The following is a 14,195-nucleotide window of genomic DNA, read 5'->3' as shown; positions in this document are numbered from 1 at the left end:
GCTTCAGCTTGCTGAAACCGTAGGTGAGGTCGCTGTGTCCAGAAACCCGGCAGTTTCAACGAAACCGCATGAACAGAGGCGGCGTCGGTCATTCCTGGTGCTACATGACAAAAACTAGACTGAACTATGTAAAAAAAACAGAGAAAGCTACACTAGACTACAGACCTACACAGGACTGCGTAAAGTGCACAAAAACAGTGCAGGCATTACAATAAATAATAGGGCAGTAAGGTGTCAGTCCAGGCTCTGGGTATTGAGGAGTCTGATGGCTTGGGGGAAGAAACTGTTACATAGTCTGGTCATGAGAGCCCAAATGCTTCGGAGCCTTTTCCCAGAAGGCAGGAGGGAGAAAAGTTTGTATGAGGGGTGCATGGGGTCCTTCATAATGCTGTTAGCTTTGCGGGTGCAGCATGTAGTGTAAATGTCTTTAATGGCGAGAAGAGAGACTCCTACGATCTTCTCAGCTGACCTCACTATCCGCTGCAGGGTCTTGCGATCTGAGATGGTGCAATTTCCGAACCAGGCAGTGATGCAGCTGCTCAGGATGCTCTCGATACAACCCCTGTAGAATGTGGTGAGGATGGGGGGTGGGAGATGAACTTTCCTCAGCCTTCGCAGAAAGTAAAGACGCTGCTGGGCTTTCTTGGCTATGGAGCTGGTGTTGAGGGACCAGGTGAGATTCTCTGCCAGGTGAACACCAAGAAATTTGGTGCTCTTAACGATCTCTACAGAGGAGTCAGCGATGTTCAGCGGGGAGTGGTCGCTCTGTGCCCTCCTGAAGTCAACAACCATCTCTTTTGTTTTGTTCACATTAAGAGACAGTTTGTTGGCTCTGCACCAGTCCGTTAGCCGCTGCACTCCTCTCTGTAAGCTGACTCGTCGTTCTTGCTGATAAGACCCACCACGGTTGTGTCATCGGCGAACTTGATGATGTGGTTCAAGCTGTGTGTTGCAGCACAGTCGTGGATCAGCAGAGTGAACAGCAGTGGACTGAGCACACAGCCCTGGGGGGCCCCCGTGTTCAGTGTGATGGTGTTGGAGATGCTGCTCCCGATCTGGACTGACTGAAGTCTCCCAGTCAGGAAGTCTAGGATCCAGTTGCAGAGGGAGGTGTTCAGGCCCAGTAGGCTCAGCTTTCCAATCAGTTTCTGAGGGATGATTGTGTTGAATGCTGAACTAAAGTCTATGAACAGCATCCGAACATACATGTCTTTTTTGTCCAGGTGGGTTGGGGCCAGGTGGAGGGCGGTGGCAATGGCGTCATCTGTTGAGCAGTGGGACAGTACGCAAACTGCAGGGGGTCCAGTAAGGGGGGCAGCAAGGTCTTGATATGCCTCATGACGAGCCTCTCGAAACACTTCATGATGATGGGTGTAAGTGCAACGGGACGGTACTCATTCAGGCAGGACACTGAAGACTTCTTTGGCACGGGGATGATGGTGGTGGCCTTGAAGCACGTTGGAACGGTGCTTCATTCTCGTTGATCCCCTCTCTCCTCCACCCTACATTTTAATTCTGGCTTTTGCCCTATTCCTTTCCAGACCTGATGTAGGGGCTTGGCCCAAAAATGTCGACTGTTCATTTCCCTCTACAGATGTTCCCTGATCTGCTGAGCTCCTCCAGCCTAATGTGTGACAGGCTTCAGCTTTACATGTGTTGCCCTCTCTCACGTCCACAAACTCCTCTTCAATTCTTCTTGTCACTTATCTACACGGAAGTGTCAATTACGTTAGCCCAATCAACCAATCTTTGGGATAAGAGAAGAGACCAGACTAATCAATAGGTACCAATGAGTCAAGGGAAGAAGATGCAAGCTGCAGACACTCACTCTTCTTTGCACAATAGTATAGTTTCCACTCTACATTTAAAACTCCCTTCTGTCCTCTTCAACCCTGCTTCCGATCACGATGCTGTCAGGATGTTATTTGGCTCAATTTTTCACCCTCACTCAATGGTCGCTTAGGGTGACCAGAGAATAATGAAAGTGAGTTTACAGCACATCCATTATTTCTGGTTTGCAGTGCTGACTGGTTAAATGTGGGTGTTTCTGCAGTACTGCCACAACTTCCAGTTCCCCCAATCCTCATCACGTTAGTTATTCCTCTCTGTACATCGGGCGGCAACCTTGCTGGTTTCTTTTAGCATTTTGTCTTTTTTTTTTATGAGGCTGAGTTGTTAGTTCAATGGAATGTGTGCAAGGAGCCGGCTGGATTCGAACCCAGGACCATCTGCTTCGAAGTCCGGTGCTGATGCCACTACACCACCATGGTGAGTACTAATTAGGTCCTTTCTCTCATTAGTTGGTGAGCCTAAGCCTTCACCCTCCATTTGTTCTCAAAGCCACAGAAAGTCTAAACACTATAATCAAATAAAGAATTCCAGAAGTAAAATTTAGCAGCAATTTAAGTGAACTTCACAAATCAGAGTCAGAATCAGGTTTAATATCACCAACATATTTCATGAAATCTGTTGACTTTGAGGCAGTAATACAATGCAGTACATCATAATAGAGAAAAAACTGGGAATGACAGTCAGGATAACCTGTATTATCTGTATATGTACGTGGATAACAACCTGTCTCTGAATGCGAACAAAAGAGATGGTTGTTGACTTCAGGAGGGCACGGAGTGATCACTCCCCGCTGAACATCGCTGACTCCTCGGTAGAGATCATTAAGAGCACCAAATTTCTTGGTATTCACCTGGTGGAGAATCTCACCTGGTCCCTCAACACCAGCTCCATAGCCAAGAAAGCCCAGCAGCGTCTCCACTTTCTGCGAAGGCTGAGGAAAGTCCAACTCCCACCCCCCCCCCCCCCCCCATCCTCACCACATTCTACAGGGGTTGTACTGAGAGCATCCTGAGCAGCTGCATCACTGCCTGGTTCGGAAATTGCATCATCTCGGATCGCAAGACCCTGCAGCAGATAGTGAGGTCAGCTGAGAAGATCGTAGGAGTCTCTCTTCTCGCCATTAAAGACATTTACAAAGGAAACAGCATTATGAAGGACCCCATGCACCCCTCATACAAACTCTTCTCCCTCCTGCCATCTGGGAAAAGGCACCGAAGCACTTGAGCTCTCACGACCAGACTGTGCAACAGTTTCTTCCCCCAAGCCATCAGACTCCTCAATACTCAGAGTCTAGACTGACATTATAATGTGTCCTCTACTGTGCCTATCATCTTGTTTATTAATTATAGTACTGCCCTGTACTGTTCTGTGCACTTTATGTAGTCCTGTGCAGGTCTATAGTCTAGTGCAGTTTTTATGCTGTTTTACGCAGTCTTGTGCAGCCTTGTGCTGTCTCACATAGTCTAGGGTAGTTTTGAGTTGTTTCATGTAGTACCAGGGTCCTGGAGGAATGTTGTTTCATTTTTACTGTGCACAGTACCAGCGGTTTATGCTTGAAATGACAATAAAAGCAACTTGAACTTGAACCTGGATATTGGAGAGCATAAAACACTCGCTCTCCAAAGAAAGATATGAGATAGTTTAATAGTCATTACACAAGGGATGGGTGGTGCAATATTCATGACCTGATGTTTGATGACAAACATTGCAATACTTCCCATCTGACTGGTGATGGGATGGTGTACCATTCACTCCCCATTGGATAATAAGACCATAAAGCATAGGAGTAGAATAAGGCCACTTAGCCCATTGTGCTGTTTGATCATGGCTGATTTATTTTCTCTCTCAAACCCATTCCTCCTGCCTTCTCCTCATAACCTTTGATGGCCTTACTATTCAAGAACCTATCAACGTCTCTTTTAAATATACCCAATGAATTGGCCTCCACAGCAGTCTGTGGCAATGAATTCTACAGATTCACCACCCTCTGGCCAAAGAAATTTCTCCTCATCGCTATTCTAAAGGGACAGCCTTCTTACTCCGAGGCTGTGTCCTCTGGACCTAGACTCCCTCACGATAGGAAACATCCTCTCCAGATGCACTCTATCTAGGTTATTGGGAGACAGTATAACAATTCCCGTCCAACAAATAATAGGAGATATTACAACATTCACTGTTCAATGGAAGAAGGATGATGGGAAATGGTGTAACATACAGTTTGCAATGGATGATGGTAGATCACGTAAACGAACTTCAGAAATACAAACTCACAAAATTATATGAAAACATTACTTTAGAATTAATTGCAGGCACAAACAGTGGATTCTCCCTTCCAAATATCAATTGTAAAAAGTATGAAGATGACAAATTTTCAATTGTTGCTGTCTGTGAAATTCTGAAATAATATGGAAGGCTTGCCGATCTCCTTGGCTGCGCTGGTGAAGACTAATTAACCTATCTTCCCTTCTAACCACTTAGCCAATAGTTGTAATCTACTATTGACTATAAGTGGGTGGGTGGCTGAAACAAATATTGATTGTGTCTTTCAGAATGGAATTAATTTAGGGGAAAATAATCAGGACTATGGGGAAAATGCTGCTGAACCGGACTAATTAAAGTGCTTTTATAAAAAGCTGGCATCAGCTTAATGGGCTGAACAAGAATGGATTGAAAAAAATCCCAATATTTCCGCAGTCATTCATTATAATTTATATCCTTGCGGCTTTTTACTAATAATTGCCACCTTTTTCGATAAAAACTAGCTTTATTTTAATAGACTTGATTAAGCCTGCTTAGCATATATGAAATAAATACCACCAACATCCTCTCGATGATTACATTATATAAATATATTTAATAAAAAGCATTTAAGCAGAGGAATGTTAAACGAAGCTTTGTACCTTTTGTAAAGTTGTCAGGAGATGTCACGTAGTTCTCTCACCAATTCATTCTCCACACTTTGTGTACTGTAGTTCCCACGCTCTGTTACAGACAGCTGGATCCAAATCTCTTTTGCCCACTGAACCCAGCCAGAAACTGCGGACAAATTACCCCAGTTTCGTTCCCAATGTAAGATGAGAAGCCTAGGTCATCTCATCGCCAGTCAAGGCACCATGCAAGCCAACTTGTGGCACAAAGACACAGCATCACGTAGTCCTGGTAAATCTGGCCTTGCTGAGCCAGCCAAACTCAGCTGGGTTGTACTCATCGTGCATAACAGATCTTTACTGTGGTACTGCTGTGTATCGGCTGGCTAATTATCAAGCACCTCGTCCAATACTGATTCAGGGGATCACAGAGCACGGACAAGGCCCTTCAGCCCATTTTTTCACCAACTATAGGAATCCCATTTGCATACATTAGGACAATACTGTTCTATGTCATGTCAAGTTCAATGAATGCCCAAGTGTTTCTTAAACATAATAATTGTATCTGATTCCACCGTATCTTCTGGCAGCCAGATATCAACCTTAATGTGTCAAAAACTTAACCCTCAAACAGCCCTTTAAAACTTCTTCCTCTTACCTTAAACATATGCCCTCTTGTTTGTAATATCCCATGCCATGGGAAAGAAATCATTTGACCATCTACCCTTTCTATGCCTCTCAAGATCTTATATACCTGTATAAGGGCACCCCTCAGTCTCCTTCACTAGGGGTAAAGCAAGCTCAGACTATTCAGTCTCTCCCCATATCTACCTCTCCAATCCAATCCAATACTCCAGGAAGAAAGTATGATTTTATGTCACCTGGGAGAGGTCATTGTAAAGTGAGTGGACGTTCCTTTCGTTTCACATGAAAGCCAACATTGGTGCTTGATGCTGTTGAGTGGAGACCAAACTTGCTGCTGTGTGGTTCGGGAGCAGTCAGTGCTCTCTGTCGCTGAGCCTGCAGGACACAAACCAACTTCAGCCCTTGCCAGCTCCCAGGTGGATTGTTCAACTTGCTAACTAGTTGCCGTGCTCGTTCGTGTCTGGGCATGCGCTGCTTCACCGTCGGTCTGTGTACCAGATCTCACGTCTGGCACCTGCAATGGACAAGCAAACCTCAAGCTCCACCCCCGGCTCTTAAGTCACTCCCGTACCTCAGCTCGGCGTTCCTGCCTTGCAGTTCTTCATTCTTCTTGTCTACCAGCTGGGACATCTTGGCCAGTTGCTGCCGCAGAGTGCTCAGCTCCAGCGCCTGGCTACGGACCAGACTTTGGTTCTGCTCCAGTTCCACCTTCTGTCTCTCGCTCAGCTCTCCTGTGTGCAGGCAATGAACAGGCTGATCTTAATCAAATGGACACTTTCAGGGAGACTATAAGAATGGCAAAAGAGACACTTGTTGCACTCTTTGCCTACTGTCAACTCTGCGATGGTACGAGTTAGTTATAGGACAGACAGATAGACATACTTTATTGATCCCGAGGGAAATTGGGTTTTGTTACAGCCGCACCAACCAAGAATAGTGAAGAGATATAGCAATATAAAACCATAAATAATTAAATAATAATAAGTTAATCATGCCAAGTGGAAATAAGTCCAGGACCTGCCTATTGGCTCAGGTGCCTGACACTCCGAGGGAGGAGTTGTAAAGTTTGATGGCCACAGGTAGGAATGACTTCCTATGACGCTCAGTGTTATATCTCGGTGGAATGAGTCTCGGGCTGAATGTACTCCTGTGCCTAACCAGTACATTATGGAGTGGATGGGAGTCGTTGTCCAAGATGGCATGCAATTTGGATAGCATCCTCTTTTCAGACACCACTGTCAGAGAGTCCAGTTCCACCCCCACAACATCACTGGCCTTATGAATGAGTTTGTTGTTTCTGTTGGTGTCTGCTACCCTCAGCCTGCTGCCCCAGCACACAACAGCAAACATGTTAGCTCTGGCCACCACGGCCTCGTAGAACATCCTCAGCATCGTGCGGCAGATGTTAAAGGACCTCAGTCTCCTCAGGAAATAGGCTCAGGTTTACTTCCAGACACTGACTCTTCAAGGCAATACAGGGAGCTGGAGGTGCATTTTAAAGGAAGACCCTGTCAGCCTAACCACCCAAGGCCCTGTGACACCATTTCTAGAGTGAAAGGAATTTCAGGTGAGAAGGCGAAAGCCCAAAGGAGATGTGCCAGCCGAGTTTTGTTTTACACAGATGTCTGGAATGGGCTGCCTCGGGTGGCGGTAGACACAGGTGTAAAGGAGGCTCTTGGATAGGAACATGAATGGAGAGATATGGACCAGGTGCGGAGAGAAGGGATTGGGTCTTATTAGCTTAATTAGTTCTATACCACATCATGGGTCAAAGGGCCTGTTTCTTTGCTCAACGTTCTTTGTCTCATCCAATAATTCACTCCTTGTGGGACAATTTGCTTGTATTCCACTCTGTGGGGTCCCGCAGCGCTCGGACTGGCTGCAGCCAGGTGAACCCGTGCAGGTGAACGTCATTGACCCTGGGGTGGGCAGAAGGCTGTGTGGTGGAGGAAACGTGAAAATGAAAGTGAACCAGACGAAGAACCCTGCGTGGCTGCAGCTTTATAACCAGCTCATTTGAAACATTAAAAGCATTTATGTTGCTGCTGGCTATGTTTACATTGACCCATACTGCAGGATCAGGCTGATTTGTGCCCCACCATTAACGTACATCTCTGGTGTTTGCTCTATGCCCTCTGAAAATGTAAATCACGTCACACATTGTGAACACGAACTTCAACAGATCAAAGATGTAGAGATGGACCGAAGTATTAAATCAGCACTGGGCCCTCCGACGAGGATGGGGAGCAAATGGAGTTTGTTAATAAAGGATTTGAGCCTTTTTAAACACATTTATGGACAGTCAAAGCAGAATTTAGATTATATATTACTACAGATCCTGAAGCAGACCGAAAATCCTGGAAACTGTCAGCCACTGGAATGAAAAAGAACAAAGGAAATAGCATGTGTGGGGAAAGGAGAATGAAAAGATAGCAAGAAAGATACGAGGAAAAGCAAGAGAAATGAAGGAGAGAGGGAGAGGATGAGAGGGGAAGAGGGAGAGGGGAAGAGGATGAGAGGGGAGGGAAGGAGGGAGAGAGGGTGTGTGAGTGAGCATACGCGAATGGGAGTGAGAGCAGAAGAGATTGGGAGAGACAATGAGACGGAAGGAATGTAAAGGAATAAGTTATGCTCTGTTCAATGGTTTAAACTTCATACCCACTTATCTTGATCATCAGTATTTATTGCCCACCATTAATTTCTCTAGAGAGGGTGGTGGTTTGTTACCCTGTTAAACTGCCATGGACATTACTGTGAAGACGGTCACAGATGGGTTTCCAGAACTTTGTTGTTTCGGAATATGTGTTAAGATGGTCGTTGATATGAGCATCGTGTTACTCAGGAACAGTCAACCCCCCGCCTTTGTCCTGGACTCTGTTACCTTGTGTTGAATGTTGTTGCAGGTGTAGCCATCGAAACTGGGAGGAAGGGAACACCATCGCACCTCTGAGTGGTCATTTCTAAAGCTGAAAATTCCTTGGGGAGTCACGTGGCAAACCACCTACTGAATACCCAGCCTTGGACCTGCTTCCGAGACCACGGTCCGACAGTCCCTTCCCCTCCTGCTGAGTTCCTCTGCCTCAGATTCCAGCATCTGCTTTTTCTTGTGTCACCCACGGCAAGTACGTGGTTTATTCTCAGTTTCTATTCAGTGGTGACTCTCAGGATGCGGGTGGGTGAGGGTCCTGCGGTGTGAACGCCTCTGATCAGGATGCGGGTGGGTGAGGGTCCTGCGGTGTGAACGCCTCTGATCAGGATACGGGTGGGTGAGGGTCCTGCGGTGTGAACGCCTCTGATCAGGATGCGGGTGGGTGAGGGTCCTGCGGTGTGAACGCCTCTGATCAGGATGCGGGTGGGTGAGGGTCCTGCGGTGTGAACGCCTCTGATCAGGATGCGGGTGGGTGAGGGTCCTGCGGTGTGAACGCCTCTGATCAGGACGCGGGTGGGTGAGGGTCCTGCGGTGTGAACGCCTCTGATCAGGACGCGGGTGGGTGAGGGTCCTGCGGTGTGAACGCCTCTGATCAGGACGCGGGTGGGTGAGGGTCCTGCGGTGTGAACGCCTCTGATCAGGACGCGGGTGGGTGAGGGTCCTGCGGTGTGAACGCCTCTGATCAGGACGCGGGTGGGTGAGGGTCCTGCGGTGTGAACGCCTCTGATCAGGATGCGGGTGGGTGAGGGTCCTGCGGTGTGAACGCCTCTGATCAGGATGCGGGTGGGTGAGAGTTTAGCAGTGGTAATACGCTGATTATCAGGAAGCAGTGACTACCTTCTCTCCTATTGGAAATGCTTGTTAGCCACCTTTATTTGTGTTGGTTGAAGCCTGAGTGAGAACCCACAATTAGTGAGGCTGTAACATCCAACAGAGACCGTGGCGGCCGTCTCGAGGGGCTGAATGGTCCACCAATCCCACGAGTTTGTCGGACAATTTTAGGCAGTGAATAGCATTATCAAGCATCCTCCCATGAACGGAGGGAACCTACCTGCCAGGTCAGACATCTTGGCGTTTGCACCAGCCAGATCCCTTCTCAATCCCACGATAACATCCTGCTGGGCCAGGATCTGCATCCGAGACTCTGCTACCTCTTTCCTGAAGGGGTCATAAAACACCAGGAAAAAAATTAGATTAAAAAAAATTGGCAACATTTGATCAGACAGCAAAATGAAACTCTGCTGAGTTCGTATAAAATGGTGCAGAACCAGATGAATACTAATTTGAAATGAATCTTCTAAATGCCATGCTCTTCTGACATACTGCTGGTGGTGCTAGTCGCTGGGTAGCGCTCGTCTCTTCCACAGTAATACAGTTTGGCAGGGAGTGGAAATTTTCTTTGTCTGTTACGCTGAGAACACAACCAGGTCTGTGAAATATCACGAGGCACAGAGTAAGATCTCTACTTGTCCGTACAAGTAGCTGCAGTGGCTGATGGGATACACTGCCCTGCTCAGAATAAGAAATCTACCAAGTTGCACAGCAATGGTTAGGCAGGAAGACGGGCTCATCGGCAGCAGTGCACTATGTGATATTGAACTCCGTCGCTTGGTAATCACCTAACTCTTCACAGGCACTGCCAAGGGTGCTATGCCATCCAGTGTCCAGTGATCTACTCACTGCTTGTCAGCTGATCTGATTCCACTGCATCCAGATGAGCAATTTTACAGGGGGGGGGGGGGGCGGGGAGTCTACAACCAGCCTCAGAGTAGAGTGACGTCCATTTGGAATGGAGATGAGGGGTTTCTTTAGCCAGAGGGTGATGAATCTGTGGAATTTGTTGCCACAGGCGGCTGTGGAGGCCAAGTCATTGGGTATATTTAAGGCAGAGGTTGAAAGATTCATGATTAGTCAGAACATGAAGGGATACGGGGAGAAGAGAGGAGATTGGGACTGAGAGGGAAAATGGATCAGCCTTGATGAAGTGGTGGAGCTGACTCGATGGGCCAACTGGCCTAATTCTGCTCCTACATAAGACCATAAGACAAAGGAGCAGGAGTCGGCCATTCGGCCCATCAAGTCTGCTGTATCATTTCATCATGAGCTGATCCAATCTCCCCTTTAGTCCCATTCCCCCACCTTCTCAGCATAACCTTTGATGCCCTGACTACTCAGATACCTATCAATCTCTGGCTTAAATACACCCAATGACTTGGCCTCCACAGCCACCCGTGGCAACAAATTCCATAGATTCACCATCCTCTGGCTAAAAATTTTTTTTTCGCATCTCTGTTCTGAATGGGCGCCCTGAAATCCTTAAGTCATGTCCTCTCATACAAGGCTCCCCCACCATGGGAAACAACTTTGCCACATCCACTCTGTCCATGCCTTTCAACATTCGAAATGTTTCTATGAGGTCCCCCCTCATTCTTCTAAACTCCAAGGAGTACAGTCCAAGAGCAGTCAAACGTTCCTCATATGTTAACCCTCTAATTCCCAGAATCATTCTAGCGAATCTTCTCTGAACCCTCTCCAACGTCAGCACATCCTTTCTTAAATAAGGAGCCCAAATCTTATGGTCCGGAGCACGTGATCCATTCAGCTGTATGCAGCGAGTGACACCGTATGATCTGAGCTCTGCACACACTGGTGCAGAGTGAGTGACTGTTCCTGGGTTCTCACTCTGAAACAGACATCAAGTGTTGCTGGAAGATTATCATCTTGGTAAAGATGACCTGCCCGAACCTTGTTGGCCTTCCAACCCAGCCAGGAGTCTGTGAGGGAATGCTGCCGACAAGGGAACATGCGAAGGAACACAATGAAGCTTGGTGCGGCCTAAGCAAAGGCTCTGTGAGGAAGTACAGGCTTCTGCCGCTATTTGACATGCAGGGGCCGAGTTGAGTGAGGGAAGCCCCTCAAGCTAGAAATGGTGTATCACCCTAGGGGTTCGTTCACACGAGCGACGATGGGTTGTAGCTCCTTTCCGCGTCTTCTACACTTGAGGGTCTCCAATGCCCAGACCACGATCCCCACTGCCCATCCTGATACCAGCGGAAGCCAGTCCTGTTGAAGGGTGTTGGCCCAAAATGTCGACCGCTTACTCTTGTCTGTAGATGTTGCCTGGCCTGCAGAATTCTCCAGCATTTTGTGTGCCATGCCAAAAGAGACGGACCCCACGCTCAGTTTCAGAGTGGGAAACATCTCGGGACTGAGAACTGTGGATCACATAAAGCCTCACACTTCAGCTCCTTGCTCACCGACAAACAGCTTGGGGGAGATGTCTGAAGGAACAATTTATCATCTGTGCTTCTTTTCTTTATTCTGGCCTTGTGCTTATCCAAGGGAATTCATCAGAATTCAGAGCGAAATTAAAATCCAACACTTTATACGTTTACAGTGACACATTCTCAGCATCATTGGCCAATTAGCAGATTGTTTATCCTTCCACTGTTCAGGAGGGATTAAAATAAAATGCTTGGGACCCATGTTAATAGCCTTCTTCTACAGTCTCGGTTGATAATCGGTCTGTGATAACAATGTAATAACAAGCCTCTTGTTCTCACTGGGGTACACGACACTAATTGCTGGAATGACACACTCTCCTTAGCAAGGATCCAGTGTCAGCGACAGCTTTACGATCAAATACAGTGCAGATTATAGATAAAGCGAATATTCTTCTTCATTAACCCGTCAAAGGCTGGGGGTGACACAGACGCACAGCTAGTAGAGATGTTGCCTCGGTAACCCGTGATCAATCCCGACTTCTACTGCCATCTGTGTGAAGTCTGGATGTTCTCCCACACATGCAGGTTTGTAGGTTGATTGACATCTGTCAATCTTCCCCATTGGGGATAAGTGATCGAACATGGGAGGTGAGTTAGTACTGATGAGAACATGGTGACAGTGAAAAGGATGGGATTAGTGAAACTGATCATTCCTATTCTGGCTACCCTGATGAAGGGTCTCGGACTGAAACATTGACTCTTTCCCTCTTCAGATGCTGCCTGACCTGCTGAGTTCCTCCCAGCCTTTTGTGTGTGTTGTACTATGTTAAAACCGGCCCAGTTTAAAAACTGCTAGCTGAACGCTAAGCCTCACTTGAGGTGTTAGCCTGCCTTTTATCTTTCAAAGCAACAGACACAGAATGCTGGAGCAACTCAGCAAGCGAAGCAGGGTCTTTGGAGCGGAATAAACAGTCAACGTTTTGGTTTTTATCTTTCAAATATATCTTGATCTGCCAACTATTTTCTGCACCTCCTGTTATGTTTTCATTTTATGAGAATTCTTTAGTTTACAGGAAGCCTGATGTGAATTTTCCCAGAATTGGTAACTTTTCAACAAAATCCAGCAACTTGCCTTCTGTCCCATAATTCCCAATTTCATCCTTTCCCTCCTCTGTATTTTCCCTCCTCATCCCAGTCCGGTATTTGTATTCTCTGCTCCTATCCAAACATTCCCCAGCCCTTTCTCCCGTCTAACATTGCTCCTGTCTCCTGCCTAATACTGCTCGTCTCCTGCCTGACATTGCTCCTGTCTCCCTTCACTGCCTCAGCTACCTACCTCCAGCTGTGAGCCATCTGCAAACTGCAGCACTGCCCTCCCGTGGCAGAAAGCAATGGAGTGGAGCAGTTCCCCTTGCTCTTTCCCCAACAACAGCAGCTAGCAATGAGCACTTGTGAAGCAGTGATTGCTCCATCAATAGTCGCAAATCCAATGGGACAAAAACCCAACTGAGATTTATTTAAGTCAGCCTGTGGGACAACTTGGGAAGTTATCAATTTGTTGCTAGCACAATCGCAAAAAGACTAAACTCTTGTAATCCATCCAATCTACCCTCATGGTACGTAGCTTCAGGAAGCCAAATAGTATTGTCAGGGACACCTGCCTCTCTCACCATTCCCTTTTCCTATATCTTTTGGATGTCTTATAGGAGTCTGAAAGTCCAATTGTCTAGATATAAAAATAGGTTCTTCCGCACTGCTATTAGATTCCTGAACCAATCACTCCCTTCGCACCTCTTTCTTGGTGGTGCTACCACATTCTTGGACTTTTCATTCTATCTCTCACTGATTACTTTACTAACGTCATTTCAGTATCTTGTTTTTGCACTTCCCGATTGCACTACAATATTTATGCCATACCCCAGCTCTCTGCTTTCCACAGGGATCATTCCCTCCGTGATTCCCTTATCCCCTCACTCTCCACTTTCCACAGGGATTCGCGTGTCCATTCATCCCTCCTGGCACTTATCCCTGCAAGCAGCCAAAGTGTTGCACCTGCCCACTGACGTCCTCCCTCACCTCTATTTAGGGCCACAAATAGTCCTTCTAGGTAAAGCACCACTTCACCTGCCAGTCTGCCGGGGTCATCCACCGTGTCTGGTGCCCCGATGCGGCCTCCACTACACTGGTGGGACCCAATTGGAGGGACCGCTTCGTCGAGCACCTCTGGCAGATGGAGGTCTGCCAGAAGCGGGACTTCCTGGTGGCCCAAAGTTTTAATTCCTACTCCCATTTCCGTTCTGACACGTCGGTCCACGGCCTCCTCTTGTGTCACGATGAGGCCACCTTCAGGGTGGAGAAGCAACACCTTATATTCCATCTGGGTGGCCTCCAACCTGATGGCATGAATATCAATTCCTCCTTCCGGTAAAAAACAATCCCACCCACTTCCCTCTTAGGCCTCTCACCTACCTAACACTTCTCTCTGATGCCCCCCTCTTCCATTTCACCCATGGCCCACACTCCTGTCCTATCAGATTCCTTTTCCTCCAGCCCTCTACTGGCTTCACCTATCACCTTCCAGCTCTCCTTTCCCTCCCTCACCACCTTTTTGTCCGGTGTCTTCCCCCTTCTTTTCCAATCCTGAAGAAGGGTCTCGGCCTGAAACATTGACCGCTTGTT

The 14,195-nt window shown here is 47.3% G+C and overlaps 1 protein-coding gene across 6 annotated transcripts in view; it reads right to left on the bottom strand.

Annotated features, from left to right (window-relative positions):
- The window catches only part of fhad1 (forkhead-associated (FHA) phosphopeptide binding domain 1), a 143,176-nt gene that overhangs the window by 83,739 nt on the left and 45,242 nt on the right, over positions 1–14,195 (bottom strand). For all 6 annotated transcript variants that reach the window (XM_059951875.1, XM_059951873.1, XM_059951879.1 and 3 more), the window contains 2 exons: positions 9,344–9,450; positions 5,935–6,094 (listed from right to left, as the gene is read on the bottom strand). In XM_059951875.1, the coding sequence (XP_059807858.1) occupies positions 5,935–6,094; positions 9,344–9,450 (267 nt within the window). The remainder of the gene's footprint in view (positions 1–5,934; positions 6,095–9,343; positions 9,451–14,195) is intronic.

Source organism: Hypanus sabinus, chromosome 27 (genome assembly GCF_030144855.1).
Source record: "Hypanus sabinus isolate sHypSab1 chromosome 27, sHypSab1.hap1, whole genome shotgun sequence".
Classification (NCBI taxonomy): domain Eukaryota; kingdom Metazoa; phylum Chordata; class Chondrichthyes; order Myliobatiformes; family Dasyatidae; genus Hypanus; species Hypanus sabinus.
The sequence above is the reverse complement of the archived record's forward strand: the minus strand, read 5'-3'. Positions and strand labels throughout refer to the sequence as shown.